Here is a 24,844-nt window from a genome sequence, read left to right as displayed (position 1 = left end):
GCGAAAAGACGGGCAAACTGGTTATCCCCACCAGTCAAAGGAAGAAGACTCTCCGGACTGGAGATCTCCTCTGTCGTCGGGAAAAGTGGTGAGACGGTTCAGCAGTGCTCCACCGGTGGTGTCCTCGTTGCAGGTCGGCTCGGCTTCTCCCTCCTCGGATTCTTTAGGTCCTGTGGCGACTTCTGAAGTTCCAGTCCCCAAAGCCCTGCTTTTATGCAGAAAACCCCCATTCATTCAGCCTAGCTGTCACTCAAACATGCTAAGTGGTGAGCCGGACGGCTCACCACTTGGGCCAATCACACAAGAGTGCGTCTTGAGCTGCAGAGGCAACTCAGTCCAGGGTGCCTAAACCCCCTCCCACACCTCCTGTGGTACCCAGACAGAGTGGCACCACTTTTGGAGGCTTCTGTGGAGAAGCCCGCCAAAAAGTGGAAAAAAAGGGCTCGACTTGGGTTGGAGTCACAGAAGCGAACACAAACGCCATTTTGGAACCAAATTTCGGCAAAAAATACCAACCAGTGAATTTATATTAATTTAATAAACCAGCGGTATGTTCGAGGCTATGTTAAAAAGTGGTGCCTCGAACAATGGGAAAATCCCATAGAAATATATTTGCGGTCGAATATAAAAAGTAGTATCCACTGCCACCAGCCAAAACTCAGTCGGGGGGGACTGGACAGTGCCCACTCGAACAACAGACCCCGGGGCAATCGAATTGCCCCGACCAGTACGTCCACAATAGGATGGTTTGTAGTGGTTCTGTTCACAATTTGAGACTAGTAAAGCCAATGGTGACTTTACATGCCCTGGGAGACAGTAGTCAGTCCCAGGGTATGGAGTCTATGTTTGGGGGTCGCTACGACACCCCTGGGTTACGGCACGGAGGGTGCTTTGTAACCCATATACCAAAAACACATGAAGCCCTATGGGGTAAAGGACCTCATAGCCCATAAACCACATACAAAGTCAAAGGAACACCTCAAATCATGTCTAAGAGTAGGAGGGAAAGGGTCTCACTCTTAGCAGGAGAAAAAAATAAACCCCAAAAATCCAGCAAAGCTGCTGGGGGACTCACTAGGTTTGGGAAATTGGCCTTTACAGAGAATTCTCTCTAACACAGGGGGGCACACACTCTCCAAATCTGTCCAAGCTGGCACCGAAACTATGGAAGTGGGCACTCAGATGGGGGATTTTCCTATATTCCCAACACGTTCCAGGCGTACTTAACACACTAGCATACTCTCTGAGCAGAGATCCCCTACCTGAGGAACACAAGTGGGAACTAAACTCAAGTGTCGTAGACCACATCTTCTCACAGTGGGGTTACCCCAAGCTAGACTTGTTTGCTACAAGAGAAAACAAGCAATGCCCAGACTTCGCGTCCAGGTTCCCCCAGCCAGACTCCAAGGGGAACGCCCTATGGATGAGCTGGTCAGGGAAATGTGCTTTCTCTTTTCTCCCTGACTCCTTTAATGAGCAGGGTAGTGAACAAGTTGCTCCCATGTGGGCAAGACAGCCATGGTATCCACATCTGCGCAAACAGGCGGTGTGCAATCCCATCAAACTCCCGTGCCAGACCAATCTATTGACCCAACACAGGGAAATAACAGCACACCCTCAACCACACTCGATGAACTTAGCTGCCTGGTTCCTGAGGTCATAGAGTTCGGATATCTTAATCTACCACAACAGTGTATGGATATCCTCAAGAAGGCACGTAAACCAAACACCAGACACTGTTATTTCAACAAGTGGAGGAGATTTGTAACCTGGTGCCAGTCTAAACAAATAAACCCCATAGAATGTATTCCTTCCACATTCTAAATGATATGCTTCACTTGTTAGACTCAGGGTTAGTATTCAACTGTATAAAGGTCCACCTGCCGGCTTTATCGGCTTACACCACCTCCCAGAATAAAGTATTGTGGTGGAAAGTACATTCATGGTGGGAGTAAAGAGACTCCACCCTCCAATTTCAAACCCACCGCCAGGCTGGGATCTCAATGTAATACTCGCAAAGCTCATGGGACCCCTATTCCAGCCTATGCACAAGTCAAGTATTAAACACTTTACACACACAACTGTCTTCTTATTGGCTATTCCTTCCATAAGAAGAGTTAGTGAATTGCAAACATTGTCATTGCAGGACCCTTTCTTTGCCATACACAAAGACAAACTGGTTTTACATACACATCCTAGGTTCTCTCCTAAGTTCATTTCTAAATTCCACGTGAACCAGTCCATTGAGCTACCGGCCTTCTTCTGGAATCCAACCAGCTCATCTGAGGTAAAACTCCACACACTAGATGTAAATAGGGCGGTCCTTTACTACGTAAACAAGACCAGACCGCTTAGGAAAACAGACCAACTGTTTGTCTCTGTAGTACTAGGCAGAGAAGGAGAATGCATTTCCAAGAATGACATCTCCAGATGGATAGTCAAATGCATACAGCTGTGCTATTCATTATCAAACAAAACACTGCCTTTCATACCAAGAGCTCACTCCACAAGGACCACAGGAGCTACTCTGGCATTTATCGCAAATGTCCCCTTGGAGAGCATTTGCAAAGCAGCTACATGGAGCTCTATACACACCTTCACTCAGCACTACTGCATTGACACTCAATCCAAAGCATATACACAGGTGGGACAAGCGGTTCTAAAACATTTATTTGCCGCTGAACGGTCTCACAACCCACCACCTCCTCCTAACACTGCTCGCTAATCTATTCATAGTGTGTGTTCTAAGCAGGTTCCAAAATCCTCAGAAGGGAAATATTACTCACCGCAATCATATTTCTGATGCTTGTATCTGCTTAGATTCACATGCGCCCACCATTCCTCCCCTGAGAGAAGGTGCATAGATGTTGTATGAGCTTCTCTGATATTTAGCTGCTTAGATACACCTGTACTCACGCTACACTTCATGCACCCCATGTCAGAAACAAAACAATCTGAGGGACTTCGACGCGTGAAGGACCATGGGTACAATGGACATCACACTAGGGATAGTAGCCCTGTCGACGTCCCTTTTCGAGTTTAGAAAACAACAACTGTAATACTCTGCAGCTTCCACTGGATGTCGGCCTATGCATAGCATGTGAAGTAATGCAAGCATCAGAAATACGATTACAGTGATTAATGTATTATATATATATATATTGTTTCTTTTGTTGCAAACAAGTGGCGGAGAAAGGGGTGCACTCTGGTTGCCAGCTCATTTAGCCTCTTACAGTCCAGATGGTGTTCTCCTCCAAGCGCTTTTGTGCCTTTTGCACTCATCCGGGAGGCATTCAATTCAGGTGTTGCTGTTTATTAAAGGTTTGTAGCTTCAGGGAATTTTGGTAGCTGTACCTGTACCAGTGATGTTATAAATGGCATTTGTGATGTCATCTTTGATGTCTTGGGTGTTAGTCTTAGCAGTGCATGGTGGTGGCGCGAGTTACGGTTGATTAGCTTACCATAACTGGTGGGTTTTCGGTTTTACTTATAGCTATAACATGAATTTCATAGGTTTTTGTTAGTGCAACTTAACCAGAACATCCCTGAAATAAAGTTTTTTCACTGAATTCCATAGGTTTTTACCAGTGGACCCCAATGTGCTACAATTTCCTAATATCATACTTACCACCAATATATCAGCATTTTCAGCCAATCTAGAAAGTTTCAAATAGAATCTGTACCATTCTCCACCTCCTAGCAACATTTTCAACACTTCTATGAACTTTCCGCAACTTTTATGCACCGTTTTCTGTTCGCCGACGTTTGCGAACGTCTGACGTCACTGCAGACTTTTTAGACAATGTCACGTGACCATGCGCGTGCGTGCAGCTTGATGACGTGTTCGCGAATGGGTCAGCACTTCGAGAATGGGTCTGTGCTTCGCGTACAGTTTGAAACTGCATTTTCAGCCGATATAGGAAGTTTTCAGCTAAAAATGTACCCTTGCACACGTCCTACACCTATTCTTACTGATTTTCCATCTGCAATCTACAAGAGAGCACATGTTCGGAAGACTATTAGCACAGCCACTATTTAACTTTCAAAATGTCATCAGCCATGGCCAACACCACCACCACCACCTGGATGCCCTCCACAAAGGAAAAAGCGCAATGATGCAGAAAACAATCAAGAGGACCAGGAAGATGAGATAGACCAAATGCCTACCTTAGCACCGAGAGAGAATCATGGATGTTGAATGCTACGGCTACAAAGGTGAAATGCACTGAGACTCAGTCGCAGACAACCTGGGCAGTACTCCTACAGGACCACCTCCATGTGACGCCACACCAAATCCAACCACTGGTATGCTCTCAGAAAGGCTGTTCCTTTCTCAGGAAGTAGTAGGCTGTCTACCTCTACCTCATCTTCCTCAGCCAATACTTCCACCGCACAGGCCAATCCTGTGGGGCAGAAGATCCCACCAGCTACCTTGCAAGCTATAAAAGAGGCTGTTGATCCATATCTTTCCAAGACAACAGTTCTCTGTATATACTGAAACACACCACTCTGCAAGGGGGAGCAGTTCCGTATTGCTTTTGAGGTTGTAATCAAGGAGCATGAGAAACACTGCCTCCTACCTTACATTTAACGCACAGCCAACAGCTTGCCCAATGCACCTGCCCTTCGTTATCTGTGGTTGGTGCCCTTTCCCTCATTTCACTTCCCCACCTTACCTCCTGGCCTCTTCTGCAAAAAACAAACAAAAGAACCAACAAAAATTCTAAATAAAAAAACACCAAAAAAAGGTTCCTTTAAGAACCACCTTTCCCAGTTAAAAAATAGAACTAAAAACATAATATTAATAATAATTAATAATTTTAGCTTTTATATAGCCCTACAAACCCTCAGGTATCTGAGTGCTGCTTATTATTACCCATGGTGTGTGGTGCTCATTTATCGACCTCAGAAGGATGAAAGGCTGAGTTTGGCCCAGCCGTGATTCAAACCTGCGTCAGCAGGCTCTGCACAGATGTCAAAGCGAGCGCTCTACTCACTGTGCTATCGGACCGGGATATTGTTATAGACTCCATCTACTTTACATTTCTAGGTAAAGTAGTTGGACTCAATAAGATTCTCCAACATTCCCATTAGCATTTTGTATTATGCTAATGGAAATAATGGACAATTGTATACTCGAGAAAAAGATAAAAGGACAGAAACAATTTTCTGTTCCAAATACTTTTCTCTAGCATACAATAAGGACCATAATCCATGGACCTTCATGACTATCTGCGCTCTCCGCAGTCCCCTTTCCAGGCCATGCATCATTAACACACCCAGATGGCACGTGCACACCATCGCACAGGACAGCCCTTTTACTCTTTTTACTTTTATAACACTCCCTCATTGCTTGCTTTCGAACAGTCACACATCCATCCACCAATCACTTGCAAAACCTCTGCATATAATCCCATCAACATATTAAACTTCCATACACCAACTGCCACTTAACAATGGTCTTCAAATCTTTTGCATCTGCATTTTCCTTACTTATACAAAATAGTGTACACATTGTTCTTATAAATGCACATATGCATTGTCCAGTGAGAGAAGTGCATAAATACTAGGGGCTGTATGGATGGGCAAGTGCTCATGGGAGCCCAAGAGGGAAGTGCCAAGGGATGCAAAGGTGGTAGGCCACTGGCTAATTGTGGAGCAGAGGAGTCCCATGAGTGGGGTGCATCCTAACAGTAACATCCCTCTAACAAAGTATTTTCTGTCAATTTAATAGGTTTTTATTATAAGTGAAAAGGTATCATGATGTTGCATCACTGTATATACGTTTTTAATAATTCCTCCTTTCACATTTATGAATGAACTATAAACCTCCTTTAACAAACATATTTTTTGCAACGCCAACTTATATGTGTCGTTATCAGCAGTGCATGCTGGGGATGCAAATCGTTATCGAATTGCCTACGGCATAAGGCTCGACCATGACCCCAGCCCCACCAAACCACCCCTATTGTTCACTGCACCTACCCTGCATCCTAGCTCAGTGTCCACTATACCCTAATAATGTGACCAATGACCAGTGCTCATGGCTTGCAGCCATGGCCAGTCTCCAAAATCCATGGGGCATGGGCTTCAGGCATTCTGGATTCCCCAATAAGCAAAGCAGTGTACACATTTGTGTTTGCCAGGGGCTAGGCCCAGTACCCAGACACCAAATGTATATCACTAGTTAGTGTACTTACATTCTGACACGTTGGAAAAATAAAACACAAGACAGATTTGCAAAAACATGCTTTCAGGTCCTTGCTGATGCCCGTTGCGTTGTTGCAATCCAGTCCAGCACTTCAGACTGTAGCCGCAAGCAGAATATTTTTTCCCATTCAAACCTAGGGCTTCGTTCATGCTGCATGTCCCACTAAGCAAATCAGAGTACATATTTCTCGTTGCTGAGGGCCAGGCCCATTGCCCATTCGCCAAAGTTATATCACTGTGTTGTGTACTTACATTTTGACACTTTCAAAAAATAAAACACAGGACATATTTGCAAAACCATGCTTTGAAATTCTTGCTGATGCTCCTTGCGCATATTTGCTGCAATTCCATGCAGCACTTCAGGCTGTAGCCACGAGCAGAAATGTTTTTCCCATTCAAACCTATCTGGATTTCTAGAAACGTTACCACATAGCCGGTCCCTCGTGGTCAGGGCCACTAGTCAGATTTATTTATTTATTACATTTGTTATATGCCCAGGCCCGGAGGTATCACGGCCTAGATTGCCTTCCACCATGACCTGGACAATCTGGCCAATGTTCATGGCCATAGGCTATACCTCTATCACCAAAGGTATATCACTATTTTTTGTACCTACGTTATAACACTTTTCAAAAAATAAAACAGACACATTTGCGGAACCATGCTTTCGGGTCCTTGCCAATGCTCCTTGCACAGGTTTGCTGAAAATCCTTCCATGCTTAATTTATTTTTAAAGTGTCAAAACGCACGTACAAAAAATAGTCAAATAACGTAGCCATTTCTTGACAAAATCCATTCAGATTTTGCACGAACTTTCATGGTTGGGTCTATAATCGATAATCTTTCTGCTAACTTTTCTGCAGATTCGGCAAACACCAACAAAGTTATAAACCATCTAAAAATGTTCAAACCCTCCTCTAATTTTGCCCCCTATTGACAACATCCCACCAAATTGCAGAAACATTCAAATCTGGGTCTAAAATCTTTCTTCAAATTTTTGTGCAGACTCGTGAAACAGCACAACATTTATAAGCCTTTTAAATATTTTCAGACCCCCCTCTAATTATACCCCCTCTTGGCAAAACAGCAGCAATCTATGCGAACCATTCAGGGTCGGGTCTAAAATGATATTGCAAAATTTCATGCAGTTTCATTGAGTGGTGCCAAAGTTATAAGCCATCCCCTAAAAACTGCTTTTCACTGACTATATTATGCAGAAATATGCATGGAAGCCCCGGACATCTGAGATGTTCGCAGACATAGGAGAAAAAAATGCCAGATTTTTGGCTTTTATCGCTATATCCCATACTATCCTCATTACCTCTCACCTCCCAGAGATAGTTTATTTTGTTTGACAAGTGCAATGTTTTGTTTTTTAATAGGTTTTTACTATGATGTCCGTGGATTACGGGCACTGTTCGCGAATCCAATATGGCGACCATTTCAAAAGTTTTGATGTGCCTCACATTTTTTTTAACCAATCAGCAAGAGTGTATGATGTCCGCGAACATCACACCACTCTCTGATTGGTCCAGAGGTGTCTGCAGAGCCTGGACCAGACCCAGATATCACTTATTTCTTTACCTACATTTTGGCCATTTAAAAAAAACGACTGGACGGATTTACACAAAATTTAGAAAAGCCCACTTCCGGGTCCAAGCCGCTGCTCCTGGCGTGAATTTGGTGAAAATCCATTCAACGGTTTGGGCTGTAGGCACGAACACATTTTTTTCCATTCCATCTATAAGGGTTTCCACACATTTTGGGACCGTCCTATAACTTTGCCACCTCCCCCCCCGAACAAAACCACCCCAAGCTTCGCAAAATCATTCTGAGGTGTGTAAGGAACGCATGCTGGCAATAGTAAGAAAGACACAAGTGACCACAAGGGTGTTTATTGAACTTTCACAAAGGGTTGATAAACGCCTATCTAAATCGAAATTTACAGATGGGAACAACCTACGACCAGCAAATAATAATAACGCAATCCTAGTGGAGTCTTGCCAAATATAAAGGGCCTATACTAAAAAAATAAAACTATTGCCAATCCTTACCACTAATTTACAAATAATGTAGGGTAATGTTCATGAAAAGAAAGAATTGTTCACAAAATAATGTCAGGATGCTCAGGCCATTGGCCTTCCTTCCCCACATTTTCAGCACCGGGTAAGGTGGGTCACTTGAGCAACTCTTTACTTCTTGCAAGTCTCTTGAGTCAGAGGGCCTGCTGCACAAAACAATAAACGTTCTTCCCCTTCAGTATTTCACATGTACTCACTTCGGGTGTTCAACCTGGGTCCCCCTCAGCCGGGCTCAGATGCTTTCAAAGCAAAAGTTTAACTCAGAAGTTCCAGGTTGGATCCCTTTTGTCGGGCTCAGATCCCGCTCAATTAGTCTCCCTCAGCCGGTCTCGGACCAATGGCAATGTACTTTAAATGATCAAAGACTTTCAAATATGCACAGGATTTAGCTTCACCCGCTGCATGACCATTTCTATCTCAATCTACCTTTTAATTCACTCTGCATCAGCTGGATACCAAACAGAAACTTTCGAATGAGCGCCAACGTGGCACCGGACCACTCTGAATATGGTATCTTGACTTTGCCTCCCAAAATCCAATTACTCTTGTTGATTTCAAATTACATTTGCGTCGCTCATCGCCAAGGCCTCACACGCTGTTCTCTTTTTACAAAGTTGCCGCTTGCAACCTTGGTTTAAAACACAAGCTGGTTCGGTATGAGTCTTTCCGACTGACCGGCTCTGCTGTCTTTTCTGACACTGCTTTCTTGTAGGTGCCAAGGACAGTACCGTGGCAGCAATCTCTCCTCCCTGCCTTTGTTATCGACGCAGCAGAGCCCCTAGTACCTCTGACACACTGCACAGGTTTGATCAGCCTTCGTTCCTAGTCTTCGGTTTCTTAAGTTCCAAGGTTCACGAAAGTAACAGTCTTAAGAGTTCCAGGGTACTTTCCTCCTTGTGACCCTCTCTGGTCTCTTTCTCCTTGTATTGAACTGCCATCTCGGAACTGCTGTCTCCTCGTGTGTTTTTCCTCGCTCAGAGTGTGCTTGCGTGCTCCGCCTTTAATCCATGTGGGGAAGTGTGATGGAAGTCAGGTATGTGTAATGATCCATAATTGCCTGACCTGGCCTGACCGTGGTGTTGGGACATGCCAGATATACGGCTCTGTTGTTAGTCTGTTGTCGTTTACGGTGGGCTGTCCGTGAGAAAGTGTTTGTGTCGGGAAAGGAGGGTTGAGTTCCCAGGTATCCTACCTGGTAGGTTGGGGAAAAGGTGTCATAAGGAAGGGGATACCGCGTCTCACCCTCCGGTGTCACACTTATACTCCCCAAAGACCCCTCATCCAGGTGATCCTCCTGCACTGGTCCACCCACAGGAACTGGATCCAAAAGCGATGGCCGTGTCCTGGCCACCTGGATGACAGATCCCTGGGGGCTAGCGGGTGAGACACCTTAAGATTTCTCACAGGGGGCCATATACTTTTTTTGCAAAGGTTGGTGAGGATTCGTTCGGGGGGGAACAAGTTACAAGCCACCCAAAATGTGCTCATCCTATGATATATATATATAACAGTCTTTAGTGGCTCATAACTGTCTGTTTTTTTAAACCTTCCCACCAACTCCACCATAATGTATAATGTGTTCTGCTGAAATTGGAACGAATTGCTATGTTTGTGGCACCCATTTCTAGAACTAGGTATTCAAACATCTTAAAGAACTCTGTTAACATTTCCTGCTTTGTTTAAATATGTTAGGACATGTTTCATGGTATAAATACATACCTATACATACACACACTTATGTATCCTTTTTATATGTATGTCCACACTGTTTCGCTTAACGTATGATGCAATAGTTTGAATCTTGTTCTTTTTTGTATATTTACCTTCAGATCCAAATATTGTCAGCAGTGCACCCACTTTCTATACTCTCCCATCTCGAAGGGCTCATTCCATGGGTACTACTGGGTCTTCAAACTCTGCAACTGGAATGCATACACCAATCCGGCCAGCATCCTCTCCTGTTCTGCCTGTCTCCAGCAGGAACCTATCCAAGTAGGGCTGATTCCTTTGTTTTTTTTTACAAACCGTTAACATGCATTTTAAGTTATTGAACAGAGTTATTTGTCGCAAATTTCAAACTCTTGAAAGCATAATAATAATACCCCAATTATTTCAGTACATTATCGCTAAAGAGCATGCTGTATATACGAATATGAAGTTATGTGGCCCATCCACAGAGCTCAGCCATTTGTTCGACTATGACAATACCACTGGTAACATTGTTGAATAGCAGCAGAACATAACAAAACGGCAGAAAATATTAGGAAAGGTAACAACAGTCATGCTGATTTATCTCTGGTAGTAATATGTTCTAGGGCAAGAATTTTAAAATGCAGTTATGAAGGGAGAGACCGTCAAGAGTCCTAAATAGAGAGTATATGAGTGACGTTGTTTATTGTTCTTTGTTTATTATGAGCGATTGTATGTTTACTGTTTCTAATCTATGAAAACAAGATGATTCTCTTTAACCTGCTTTGCTTAAATGTATACTACTGAGAAACTTTGATTATTTGTCATCACAACTACCCAACTGACCACAGACCTGTCTTTAAATCAATTAACTTGTTTTCAAAAGTTGTGCCTTTTTGAAAATCATTAATTTACTTATTGAAGATCCTGCTTGTACTGGCATGTGGGCATACTTGAATGTGTATTGTGTGGCATCAAGTTAATACTTGAATTACCACTGACATCGGAAATATATTTCAAGGATTTTTACTTCTTCCACAGCTATACCGTCCCAAATGGTATTTTCTCAGTGTCCGGATCATATGAAGTCTCAATTGAGCCTCAAATCGCCTGTATTTCCTTTACAAACAGTTATAAATAGAACCCAGTGAAGTGAAACTTGTGGTTCACCTATTATATAAGAGTTATTTATTCTTGGAACATGTATCTTCCTTTTAATCCAGCACGATTGTGAACTGATTCTTCTTTCGTAATATTATACAAATTGGTAATTCTTTTATTTTTTAATAAACTCTTTTTATTGTTTTCATTAGATAGTATCAATAACAACATTAGGGCGAGTGGTACAGCAAATCACCCCACTCCAACCTCATCGCTATACCAGATTATGATCATGGTCTCCGTTGTCATCATACATTTGTGAAAAACCTGGAGGTGTTTCATGACTCAGTCCCCGGGGATCCCTTATTCAGGTGGCCAGGGAAGGGCCATCGCTATTGGATCCTGACCATGGGGGTAGACACGCGAGGGAGGATCACCTGGGAAGGGGGTCCGCGGGGAGTCGGGAGGAGACACCGGAAGGTAAGACATGGTATCCCCCATTTCCTGACAGTTATTTTCCCTCTACGTTTATGGGATACTGCAACTCCCATAACTCCCCTCTTTTCCTTATCAGCCCAACTACTGAGACAAGGTAGAGGAAGACTACCACTAGTAACATGTACTGGCCTTGTCTCACTAATAAGGTCAGACAGGGTCAGGCACTCAGTCACAATCACACACAGCTGAAACTCATGGACAGTTTTTCAAACTATAAGAGGTGGAGCACAGAAAGACACAGAGAGCGAGAGTGAGACAGGGGCCTAGAAAAAAGTCAAGCTGGATGGCGAAACGGAGGCGCAGCTGAGAGAGAGCTGGGAGAATGGGACACCAAGACGCTGACAGGTTGCAGGAGAAAGCATGGCGAGAGAGCCTTGTCTCCAAGAAGCCTGAGAGTTCAGAGAAGGGAGCCGAGGAACCGGCTACTTCTTGACCTCCATGCACCAGCAAACTGCTAGTTTTCTCCCCTGGGCCGCGAGGCTGCCCGGGAGTGTCTGAGGGGCAGGTGGGAAAGACACTGACCTTGAACGAGTTGAAAGCAGAAGGACGCGCAAAAGCAATCACAGCCGGTGAATTCAGAGAAAGGGGATCCCTGTGCGTGATACGCGTGATTGTGGAAAGCTAGTGTTACACGCAAGGCTACGCGTTCAAGGATAAAGACATTGAATTGAAAGTTTGAATGTATGAAGCCGGCGAGGGAGCCAAGGAGAAACAAAGTAATGGAGCAATGCCGTGTGAGAAGGCATGTTGTGAAACACTTCTTGAAAGTTAACAGAACAGTGAATAATGAAAAGTAAAATTTGAAAGCCAATGAACGGAAGGGCATGAGGGAAAGAGAACGTGCAGAGATCCCAAAAGGCTAATGTGAAAATGGAACAGATTGGCCGTGGGCCCATCCTAGCGAACTATATGCTTTTGTGAAATAAGGAACAGAGTGGCCGAGGGCCCATACTGCGTAATGAGGTGTGAGAGGCACGAATATTAAGAAACCAACCCTATTGTTAGAGTGGACATGCATAGGGGTGAAAATACTGTGCGTTTGCAAAGGTCTCTGCAGGTGATAATAAGAAGGACCCTGCTGTCGCAGTGGTCACACATGGGGGTGATTATACTATACTGTTTCAAAGGTCACTGCTAGGTGAAAATTGTGAAGAGAAGTACAAAGGTTGGGAAAGGGAGTTTTTCCACAGCTCCATGAAGCAGAGCTGTTTAGCTGGAAAGTGTTTCAGCAAAGATTAAGTGTTTGAAGACAGGCAAAGGCCGCCTGTGAAAGTAACTCAGAAGGAACTTTGTGAATATCGGTTTGTTTGACAAGTGTGAAACAGGGTGAGGGAAGCCCATAAGAATCCATTGACGAGAACTGTAATGCATATAGAACTGACATTGAAATAGGCGAGGGAAGCCTAACAGATTTATGGAAATCTTTGAACTGTGTATACTACCCACCTTGAAGGAACTTTGTAAGAACCCCATTGAGCCGAACTTGGAGAAGGGAGTGATGAGCCACTTCCATTGCCATTCTTACATTCTTTTGATACACTATTTTATTTTCATATATTTTCCCACACTTAGTTATTGTGAAACCTGAGTATAGGTTTCTGCCACAGACTTTTTCCTTTGTTTGACTGAGGTTTGAATGACTGACATGGACCATTTTATTTTACTTTGTTGGTCGAGACTACTCCCATTATAGAATTAGGGCCAGCTAGGAAGTCTCCAAACCCAGTCAAACATAATAAAGATGTTCAAATGTGTATCTTTGTGTCTGTGTCCTTACTTGTGATTCCATGCCTGCCTCACACATTGAACTTGTTCATCATCATGTTGTTATTTCCTGGCTATACAATATGCACAGTTGCGTTTGCCTCAGTGGGTAATTACTCTCTCCTACATAACAAATTGCACCCAACCCCTTATCAACCACTGTTAATATGTTTTTTGGGTACCTCCTCCTCAGAGTGGTACTCACCTTCCCGGGCCTGTTGGATGAGATATTGTTTATAGGGACCCCAGATATCTGTCGGTTTTGCACAGAGGTGGACCATTCTCCCATATTCCAGTTCCATTTCTTTACAATAAAGAATATCTTGTTTCCACTGTGTCAGTGTAGGATTCTGTGCTTTGCCCCACACCATTGCCACCTCAGTTTGCCCAAGAACAATAATAGCTGTGAAAACTTGGGAGTGTTTCACTACCTAAACCCCGGGCATCCGTTGCTCAGGTGGCCAGGGGAGGGCATTCGCTTTTGGATCCCGACCCTGGGGGTCGACAAGCGAGGGAGGATCACCTGGATAAGGCGTCCTGGGGGAGTAGGGGTGGAACACCCTCTAGCGAGATATGGTATCCCCCTTTCCCCAACACCTTCCCCACTCCTATCCCTACCTACGTTGTAGAACACTACAACTCCCATGATCCTCATCCTTCCTACTCTATCAGTACTACTGGGCTGAGGAAGATCATCAACAGAGTCCTGAAGATTACCTCCGACTCTTTTTAATGGCTATGTCCCGGTAATGAGGCCAAGCATGGTCAGGCCTCCATTTCCAATAATCTGCACCTGAAACCTGTTAACTTCCCCACCTGGGATAAAAGGCGGAGCACACCGGTACACTCTGAGCGACGCTGGGAGCGAGAAGGGACCAGACTTCAGGAGCTGCTGCGAGTGCGAGATTGGAGGGCAGAAAGCCAGAGGACTTTACACGCTCTGAAGAAGTCTCAAGAAAGCTGGGCAAAAGAACCACTTTTGCAACAAGCAGCTGTTAACCCGAAACTGGAAGTCGTCCTTCTGGGGAACCTTGATGAGAAGCCTGCTTCCCTCTGGTGAATGATTGAATTGGGGAGGTTGGATAAAGCTATGAGTAAAGGAAACTTGAACTTGGACACGCAAACAATATAAAAACACAGCCGGTGAGTTAGCAAAAGAGAAGAGCACAGGCCTGGTTGTTTTTTGCTTGAAAGTGACTGTATCAACACAAGGTTGAGCTTAATACGTTAACCGTTAGTAAAGAAAGATCAATGCTTTATAGAGACGGTGTAATACAATGTACACAGAGTGGTCCTGCTGTTGGATACAGCACAGTCGAAAGTCTCTGTAGTAACATGCCTGACTATTCAAAGTCCCGAGGCAAAAGGGATTGTTTGAAATAGAAAATAACGTGGATTGAAGCTTGCGCTTGATCGAAGGGAGCTTATGTGAGCTGGAGAAACGGAATTCAAGCCTGAGCCCGACTGAGGGAGGCTTGAGTGAACTGTGGAAAAGGTATTGAAGGCCTGAGCCCGAATGCGGGAGGCTGATGTGAAAGATAAGAGGTCTGAGCCAGACTAAGGGAAACCAGCAATATTATGAGTGGCTCAAGCCTGACGGAGAGAAGCCCATAATCATGCAACTACAAGTATCAGAAAGCATTGGGAGACAGTGAAGGTAACTGTTGTTAAAGTGGTCAGGCATAGTCAGAAGCCAAACCTATGCCGTCACGAAAGACTTCGACCGAGAAAGCTTGGCGAACAGTATCCCTGAAACCTTTATGAAAGAATGAGACTATTAAGGTTTTTGTTTCAAGACAAAGAAGTCTATTTTTGGAAAATATTAGCAACCTTTGTTTTTGCAAATTCCAAACTAACATTTGATTATGAAAGAAGCCTGAACATTCTGTTGACTCACCCCAGTAAAACAGAGTGTGCCTCACTGGGAAAATCTGTGCTGCCTAAGTCCCTATGCCCTCGAATCCCAGTGTCCCAAGGTGAAATCGTGGGGAAGGGATTCATCATTCCATCAAACCCCTTGCCATCCTGATCTTTTTGTTGAGAACACTATCCTTTTCATTTTGTGTACATTTCCCTTGCACCTTTTTGTATTAGAATTAGGGCAGGCATTAGGTTTGTAACCTTTTGTTTTGACTTTACTGACTAGGACTGTTTTACTTTATGGTCGACTTTACTCCCACGTTAGATTTAGGGCAGTTAGGAAGTCTCCAACCCCTTGCAAAGTTATAAATAAAGCTGTTCAACTTGCATTTCATATTTGTTACTCTCCTTTTGATACCATGAGTTCCTCGCATAGCCCAGCTAGCTTCCACACCCGCTCAGGGATCTGCTTGGTATATCCCAGTAATGCCACTCTTGGGTCTGGTGCCACTCTTTCTCCCGTAATATCACTTAATGGTTCAAAGACCCCCTCCCAATTATGAAGTATTGAAGGCCATCCCCATGCTATGTGCAGAGAATCTGCCTGGCACATCAGACACATTCATCTGTAGCATTAGGAAACAGTTTATGTAATTTTGCTGGGGTATAGTAGAATTGATGAATGTATTTAATAGGAGGTTTAAGTTAATTCCTTTTAATGTCAATTTTTCTGGTCTGCTCAAAGCAGTATCTCCACATTTCCTCAAACACATCCCCACCCAGAGAGATCTCCCAGGGCGGCCGGGATGATTCCGCCCACCGCAGCTTAGCTTCCTGCATTTTACCATATAGGTTAGACAAAATTGTACTGGTGTCCCCCCTCTCTTTTATTCCGTCCAGCGTACTGGCTATCTCTGGTTCCCCCGGAAAGGTAGAAAATAGGCTCTTCAGAGAGTCTCTTAGCCTGAAGTACATAAATAACTTCAAAGGTGAAATGACCCCCTTGTTCCGTAGCCCATCCAGTTATAAACTCCCCATCCGGGAAAAGGTTGCAAAAACATGTAATACCCAACCGTGCCATGCAGTGCACATAGCTGGGCTCACTGGTCAGGGGTATCCCTGGGATGTGAGTGACCGGGAGGTTGTGGGAGTAAAGGACCTCACCCCTACCCTTTCCCTCAATGCGAACTCACGTTCTACAACATAAATCTACCATATTTGTCACTTTAGATGACCTCCCAGGGGCAGTCAGTATTACCATCCCTAACAATGATGGCGCCGCAAGCGCCTTTTCCAATTCCACATGTCTCCTTTCTGCCCCTTCCTCAAACGATATGCCAAAAATCCCACTTGAGCTACCTCATAGTACATTGCAAACTCTGCTAGTGCTAAGCCCCCTCTATCCAACAGCACCACTAGTGTCTTCCATGATATACGCGCCTGTTTGCCCACCCAGATAAACCGCGAGACATCAGGCTGCACTTCACAAAAATGAGACTTCGATACTGCAATAGGTACATTTAAAAACACATAGAGAGAAATCAGGGAAGCAGGACCATTTTCACTTGTGATATTCTTCCATATAAATTAAGTGGCGGAGACATTCATCTTCTCTGCACTGTTCGGGTGTGTTCTAAAACATTCTCATCGTTTCGCTGATACAAAACCTCAGGGGATCGTGCAATATCTATCCCCCGATATCGGGTATAACTCATATGCCACTGGAATCCAAAATCATCAGGAAATGGCTCTGTACAGTCCATAAGTGGGAAAAGCACTGACTTTGCATCATTGATTTTCAAACCGAAGAAATCCCCAAATTCCATGACATTCTTCATAATCGGCCGTAGATTAATTTGCGGATTACTAATGTATATCACCATATCATCCGCATATAAGGAGACCACCGCCCTGTGTCTGTACAATTGTATCCCTCTGTGTATGTGCCTGTCTCTGATTGTCTCCACCAATGGCTCTATCTCTAAAGCAAACAGGGGTGACAGCGGACACCTGTGTCTTGTACCTCTCTCAAGCAGGATGACCAGTGTGAATTTACCATTAACCCTGATCTGTGCGCTGGGTAGCATGTATAGTGTTAGGCAGAAACCTGTGCAGTTCCCTCTGGGACCACGGCAAAAGATTTAGGACTACAGGTGTTTGGCAGTAAACCCACCTGGTAGCAGTCTGTACCACACAGATTCGCTTGGTAGCTGTGGCTGAGCAGTCAGACTTCCCTCAAGAAGAGTTAGGCAGTATACAGAGTATTCACAATAGGTCAAGAGAACACAGTAGAACAAGTAAACACTGACCAGGGCTTGGTGTAAAAGAGATATAATTATTTATTTAAAACCGCATCTAGAAAAACACACAGGCACTAATAGTAAGCAATTAAAAAACATTGTCACTAAAAGATATACACTCCCTTAAAAGAATATTAGACACGTCTTAAGTAAAGCCCCACTTATTTTCAGACAGCGGTGAGCGGTTAACGTAGATGGCACTCTAATAATTTGTTTTAAAAAGGGAGAGAAAAGCAGAGAACAAGTTGAAACAGATCCCAACACTTTTATCAGAACATAACAAGAGAGGAAGGCAAAGTAAAACCGTGAAGTGAAGAGGCCGGATCCACTTTCAGAGGATCCAAACGAAATGTGTCCAAGGTCACACGGTTGCAGTGCACAAAAGTCTTGTTAAGGTTCAAAAAGGAGTCGGACCAAAGAAAGGGACCAGTTAGAGGGTCAAGGCGGCCAGCCCAGTCCAGAAGGTTAAGGGGTTATTATTACCTTGTAGCAATCTTTAGAAAGGGAGGCCTAGCGGACACGGTACATTAAAGTGGTGAGAACGCTCCAGCGGGGGCTGTTGTTCCTGGCAGCGGGTGCAAGTCGGTGCTTCGTCCGGGGGAAGAGAGGATCTCGTCGTGGAGGAAGACAGGAGTCCGTTGCACTGCCAGGGAAGAAACCAGCCGCGGAGTTTCTCAGGTACAAGGAGCGGTCCGGTGATTCGCAGTTCAGTGGTGAGTGGCTATCCGGCTGCCGGGGTGCTTGGCACGAGCAGTTAGACCACAAACCGGGCTGGGGTGTGAAGAAAGAAAGGTAAACTGGCTGTGCCCACCAGTCAGGGGAAGAAGCCTCTCCAGCCGGGAGATCTTCTCTGTCGTCGAGAAGTGGTGAGTCGGTTCTGCAGGGCTCCACCGGTGGTGTCATCGTGGTAGGTCGGCTCAGCTTCTCCCTCGTCAGATTCTCAGGTCCTGTGGCGACTTCTGAAGTTCCAGTCCCCAATGCCCTGCTTTTATGCAGAAACCCCCCATTCACTCAGCCTTGCTGTCACTCAAACATGCTAAGCGGTGAGCCGGCCGGCTCACCACTTGAGCCAATCACACAAGAGTGCGACTTGAGTTACCAAGGTAACTCAGTCCAGGGTGCCTAAACCCCCTCCCACAACCCCTGTAGTACCCAGACAGAGTGGCACCACTTTTGGAGGCTTCTGTGGAGAAGCCCGCCAAAAAGTGGAACAAAGGGCTCGACTTGGGTTGGAGTCACAGAAGAGAACACAAATGCCATTTTAGAATCGAGTCTTGGCAAAAAATACCAACCAGAGAATTAATATTCATTAAATAAACCGGCGGTATGTTCGAGGCTATGAGACTTAAATAATTAAAGTTGGTAGCCTCGAACAATGGGAAAATCCCATAGGAACATATTCGCGGTCGAATATAAAAAGTGGTTTCCACTGCCACCAGCCAAAACTTGATCAGGGGGGATGGAGACGTGCCCCCTCGACTAACAGACCCCGGGGCAATCGAATTGCCCCGACCAGTACGTCCACAATATGATGGTTTGTACTGGTTTCTGTTAATAATTTGGGACTAGTAAAGCCATTGGTGACTTTACATGCCCTGGGAGCCAGTAGTCAGTCCCAGGGTATGGAGTCTATGGTGGGGTGTCACTATGACACCCCTGTGTTACTGCACGGAGGGTGCTGTGTAACACACATAGGAAAAACACATGAGACCCTATGAAGTAAAGGACCCCATAGCCCATAAAACACATTACCATACAATACCATAAATCATGTCCAAGAGTGGGAGAAAAAGAGTCTCACTCTTGGCAGGAGGAAAAAAACAAACTCCAGAAATCCAGCAAAGCTGCTGGGGGACTCACTAGGTTAGGAAATTCAGCCTAAAGAGAGAATTCTCCCTAACATATAGCAATGAAAATAACAAGATAAACTTTTCTCCCATCCCCATTCTGCGCAACACCCTGAACAAATAGGGCCATTCTACTGAATCAAATGCCTTTTCAGCGTCTAGCAGTGCCACCACTATGGGAACCTCCTGATGGACAGCCGACATCAATCCAAATATTTGTCGCAATCCATACAAAGTTGACCACCCAGGGATAAATCGGGACTGGTCGGGTTTCACACATTTATGCATCAGGGGTGACAATTGGGTCACTTATAATTTACCTAAAATGTTATCTAAGTTAATAAGTGAAATACGTCGGTATGAAGAGCACTCCTCAGCCCCCTTACCCGATTTTAATAGTACCGCGACAACCGCCTCCCTCATGGAGTTCATTAGTCGCCCGTCCCGTAGAGCTTGCTGATACACCTCTAGAAGGTGTGGTACCAGTTTCCCCACGAAGCATTTACATAACTCACCTGTGAGGCATCTGGTCACGGAGCTCTCCCAGACTATAGAGATCTAATCACCCAAAGGGTCTGCTGTTCCATAAGGGGCGGACATAGCCATTCCCTCTCCTCGTCATTACACCAGTACAACGCCACCCGATCAAGAAAGCCATCTATTTCAGATTGCGAAACCTGAGTTTGTGCGGAGTAAAGGTATGTATAGAATACACAAAACCCATGAAGAATATCCCCATCTGCAAATTGCAATTCCCCTTGCACATTTTTTACCACCAGGATATTTTCTCTGGGTACTCCAGCTTTGGCGACTTGCGCAAGTAACCTGCTGGGGCGCTGACCTTCCCCATATTGCCGAACAGCAGCCTTCCCCCATAGAAACTTCACTTCCCTCTGGGCTCCAGTTTTAAATTTGTCCAACTCTATCCAATCTCCTTATGTATTTTTGGGATCCGACATAAACCCCCCAGCAGTCTGTAAGCTTTGAATACAATCTTCATTATTTGTTAGATCCCTACAGATCTGTTTTAATATCCCTGATTCCCTCGAAATACATTACCCTCTTATCACACATTTAACAGTTTACCACACCGTTGAATCGGAAGTCAAGGAACCTACATTTTCCCCAAAGAATGCATCAATCACCAGGGTTATTTCGCTATGGAACACCTCATATATCAGACATTCGCTCTTGAAAACCCATTCCGGGCAATCTCCCTGCTGCCCTGGTATCTCCATAGCCAATACCACAGGAGCGTGATCCGACACTGTACTTGCTAAAATGATGACTTCAGTAACCCAGCCTGCCACCTTGAACGAGATAAGAAAATAATCCAATCTGGATATGGAGCGATGGACCCCGGAGGTGAACGTATTTCCCTTCTCACCCACATGTCTGATCCTCCATATGTCAATCAACCCCCACTTCCCAAATGTATCTTGCAATGTATGAGTTGATTTTGAGTGTGTTCTGGGGTCGCCCCAGTTCTGTCCATGTACGGATCCAGCACTGCGTTGAAGTCACCAGCCCATATCACCATTCCTTTGGGACTTTTGTCAAGTTGCCGCTCTATCCAGTCTACTGTATCCTGATTAGGGCTATAGTAATTAACCAGAACGATTGCCTGACCACACAGAGCCCCCACCAACAGTACTGCCCTCCCCTCCTGATCTTGGACCACCTCTGCCAATCAGAAACTCACTGAGTTACCTATCAATGTACAAACCACCCTAGAATAGGAGGAATAGGAGCTGAAATAATGGTGACAACCCATTCATGCCCAACCGTGTCTCACTGGATGTATTTGGGTGCGTCTCCTGAACAGACACTATGTCGATATGATGCTGTTCCATGTACAGTAATACTTTACGAGATTTGGAGGGGCAGTTCAACACCCAAACATTCCATGTCATACTTCTAAGTGCTTTACCCACAGTCATCTGTGTTATACATATTAGCCTTCAGATATTCTCGCATTTCCCCCAATTCCCAATGCTTCTCTCGTGCACAACGGAAAACCAAAAACTGATCAAGTGTGATCCTTAACCACCATCCTTCCCAAAAACCACCCAACTCCCACTGCCCTCCTTGCCCCCCACCATCAACCCCAACTTGCCAGTTGTCCCTCTGTTCCCCAAATCACTAACTTTCATATGCTTTTGCACAAGGGCTGCTTCAGCGCCCGACCACTCCAGCCCTCCACAACAATATACGTTCCTCCCCCGCAAACAACAACATATTTATCCCATGACCAACATCCAGTGTCGACTTGCACTCATATTTCACAGAAAATCCCCCCCATGTTCATTGTTTCCCATACGCCCCAGGACTCTCTGCAGCATTTCAAGAAACGTGTTGGCTTTGTCCGGGCTGTGGAAAAACAGAACTCACCCCTTATGCTCCACTCTAAGTTTTGCTGAAAAGAGCATGGCATACTTCATGCCCCCACTCCCTCAATAGTTTCTTAACATCAATGTACGACCATCTGGACGCTTGCATGTTATCGGAAAAGTCTGGAAAAAGCCGGATTGAGTCCCCTTTATACGTCAATGTTCCTATCTCTGGCTTTCCGTAGGGCAAGGTCCCTGTACTGATAATTTAGCATGCAGGCTATAATTGGTCTCGCTGGTGCTCCAGGGATCTTGTTCCTCCCACTAGGAATATGCTGCACTCTCTCTACAATGAATACTGCTGAGAAGTCTTCACCTCAAGTGTTTCACAAAGAATGGACTGAACCAGGGGTTCCATCAGCCTCTGGTCCACTGATTCCAGGATGCCCACTATCCTCAAGTTGTTACGTCTTGAGCGAGACTCCAGATCCTCCTGCTTTGCAGCAATTTCTTATTCGCCTTCTTAATCTGGGTGAGGTCTCGTAGCGTGGACAAAGATATTCCTCCAGCATGGCGTCTGGCATGGATTCACATGCTCATGAATATTCCCCGTCACCAGGCTGGGAATCCTCAGTTAAAGAAAAACAGTTTCACTTTCACTTACAAACTGTATTTCTCCTTTAAACCAATCATCCAATGACAGTCCTCTCCCTAAGCTCCTCCTCTGGCAGCCATCTTCTGATTTTTACTGCACGTTTCAGTGGTGGGAGTCCTTGAGTTTGCACTGCAACCTACTTCTACGTTTTTGTCATGTTTTCGACAGAAAAAGGTTCTTGTTTTGTTCTGAAATTGCCTTTGTGCTCTTTTCTCCATCTGCGGACAGTGCGCTGAAGATTCCAGAAGGCCACCTGGCCTACTTCGCACCCTGCAACCATGACAGAGGAGAAGAAGGAGGACCCTTTTCGAGCCCTGCACCAAATACGGGCTATGGAATGTGTTTGTAGAAGACAACCACCTGCAATGCCGCTGCAATGGCTCTACTGCCTGCACCCAGACCATAAGGAGGCGGAGTGCGAGATATGCCTCAGGTTCTCCAAGAATACGATGAGGGACAGGCACAGTAGACTGGCGGCCAGGCTTAACGCTAAGGCCTCTACCCTGTGCAGGGTCATGCCTCACCTAGGACTGGCCGGTCCGAGGAGCGGTCTTCTAAATCCTTTGAGGATGCCTCATCTGTGGGAGCCCAAGACAAGGCCAAGAGCTGCAAGTCTGAGTCCATCGGGTTTGCCGCGATCGATATCACCCTCCGCCTCCTTTGCCAGCCGCCAATCGAGCTCCTTCTAAAAAAGGAAATCATCTAACCCGGCTAAAATGCATTAAATGTCTGAGAAGCCATGGACGGAGGAGTAGGCCAAACAACCCAAGCAGGCCCAATCGATACAGGGTAAGACTTCATTGACGATAGAGTAGATGGCAGCTGCTATCACGGCTGCTAAATGAGCTGACCCTGTGAAGTTAGCCCCCGCAGCACAGAAGGTATTCCTGTCCCCAAGGCGTGACACCGCCACAGTGACTTTGGCAAAGTCTGCTGGCACGCCAAAAGGGGGAAACCGGCTCAGGCCCCGGTTCAAGTCCACAGACGACGAGGATGAGGGGTCCTTGCATACGGTTCACAGAGACGTGGAAGAGGAGGACGACGGCGCAGGGCCTAATTTTCCGATCCCGCCAGTTCAGCCGAGGGATGTGCCTCTGGACATTCGACCCTTCACACCTTGCTGTCAGAGATCCGTAAGAGGATGCCACCAGGCCTGGTTCCGGTGGTTCCCCAGTCCCCCGTTCAGCCGCCAACAAAGAGGAGGAAGCGTCATCTGACACCCCCATTTCAGCCTCCACATCCGCGTCGTGCCCCTTCTACCCTAGCAGACCCTGACACGTATACAGGGACAGATACGGCCACGACTATGGACAACAACGGGGATATTGTCGCAGTGGACGGAGAGTCTCTGCATTCGGATGCGCCACCTACGGTGTCCCCACCGGTCGAGTTCGGGTCGTTCCACTCCATGATCGTCAGAGCCTCCGAGCTATTTCAGCTTGTGCCCGAAGAAACCAGAAAGCAGGGTTTCTTGTACCAGAGCCGCGAGGCCAAGAGGAAGACAAGCATGTTGGTGCCCCTTCTAGACAACATGTCGGAAGAGGGCCTGGCCCTCATGAAGAACTCTTGCACGGCTCCAGCCAAACGGGATAGGCTGGACAAGCAGTATCTGCTACCGGACATGGCACCCAAGTGCCTGAGTCTGCAACCATTGCCGGATTCGGTGGTATCGGCGACTGCGAGGAAACAGTCGGCTAACACGTCCTCGTCGTCTTCGGTCCCTCCGAAGAGCGAGGGGAAGAAGATGGACACCATGGGAAGGAAGGTGATTTACACTGCAGCGTCCACTATCAAGGCGGTCAACCCACTAGCGATCCTAGCCAGGTATGACAGGGAGCTGTGGTACAAGCTGGGGCCTATTCTGGAGTTCCTCCCCGACGATAACAGGATTGAGTGGGAAGTAGCCTCTGATCACGCCATAACAGTGGTGTTGGACGTCGGCGACACCAGGTTTCCGGCAGATAGGGAATGGTGTCTGCCTTCGTTGACAAGACTGGATGAAGGCCACGAATTTCCAACAGGAGGTCCAGGCCGAAGGTGTTGGACATGCACTTCGACAGAGAGAACTTGTTTGGGAAGGTCATCGACGAGTTCCTCCAGGCCATCAAGGCGGATACAGAGACAGCCCATTACCTGGGCACTCCTAAGCAGCAGCGCTCTTCTTTTCACTCCTCTAGGGGAAAGTCAAGCAGGTCTTACAAAGGTTTCTCCTCTCCGTACCGTCAGCCCTCCAGATCCACGACTCAGGAAGCCTACAGAAGCCGTTCCTAGGCCTACGGTAGCAGAGGACAGCAGCGCCATCTCATGCAGGACACCGGCTCCGAAATCGGACTGAACCGGCTGGGGCGTTGGGCCCCCAAGTGTGCACCCCGGTGGGTGGCAGGCTGACAAAGTTCACCAATGAGTGGAAGAAGATCACCAACAGATGGGTGCTGGATGCTCTCTCCCAGGATCACACCCTGGAGTTTCAAGGCAGGTGTCTGCGGATTCCTCCGATCACCGGTCAGGA

At 45.9% G+C, this 24,844-nt stretch overlaps 1 protein-coding gene across 6 annotated transcripts in view; it reads left to right on the top strand.

The window, feature by feature from the left end:
• PLCE1 (phospholipase C epsilon 1) overlaps positions 1-24,844 on the top strand; it is a 3,624,599-nt gene that overhangs the window by 2,130,650 nt on the left and 1,469,105 nt on the right. For all 6 annotated transcript variants that reach the window (XM_069611343.1, XM_069611341.1, XM_069611340.1 and 3 more), the window contains one exon: positions 10,121-10,283. In XM_069611343.1, the coding sequence (XP_069467444.1) occupies positions 10,121-10,283 (163 nt within the window). The remainder of the gene's footprint in view (positions 1-10,120; positions 10,284-24,844) is intronic.

This window comes from Ambystoma mexicanum, chromosome 8 (genome assembly GCF_040938575.1).
Source record: "Ambystoma mexicanum isolate Mex_15411 chromosome 8, UKY_AmexF1_1, whole genome shotgun sequence".
In the NCBI taxonomy this organism is placed as follows: domain Eukaryota; kingdom Metazoa; phylum Chordata; class Amphibia; order Caudata; family Ambystomatidae; genus Ambystoma; species Ambystoma mexicanum.
Note: the sequence above shows the minus strand (reverse complement) of the source record. Positions and strands in the feature narration are given on the sequence as shown.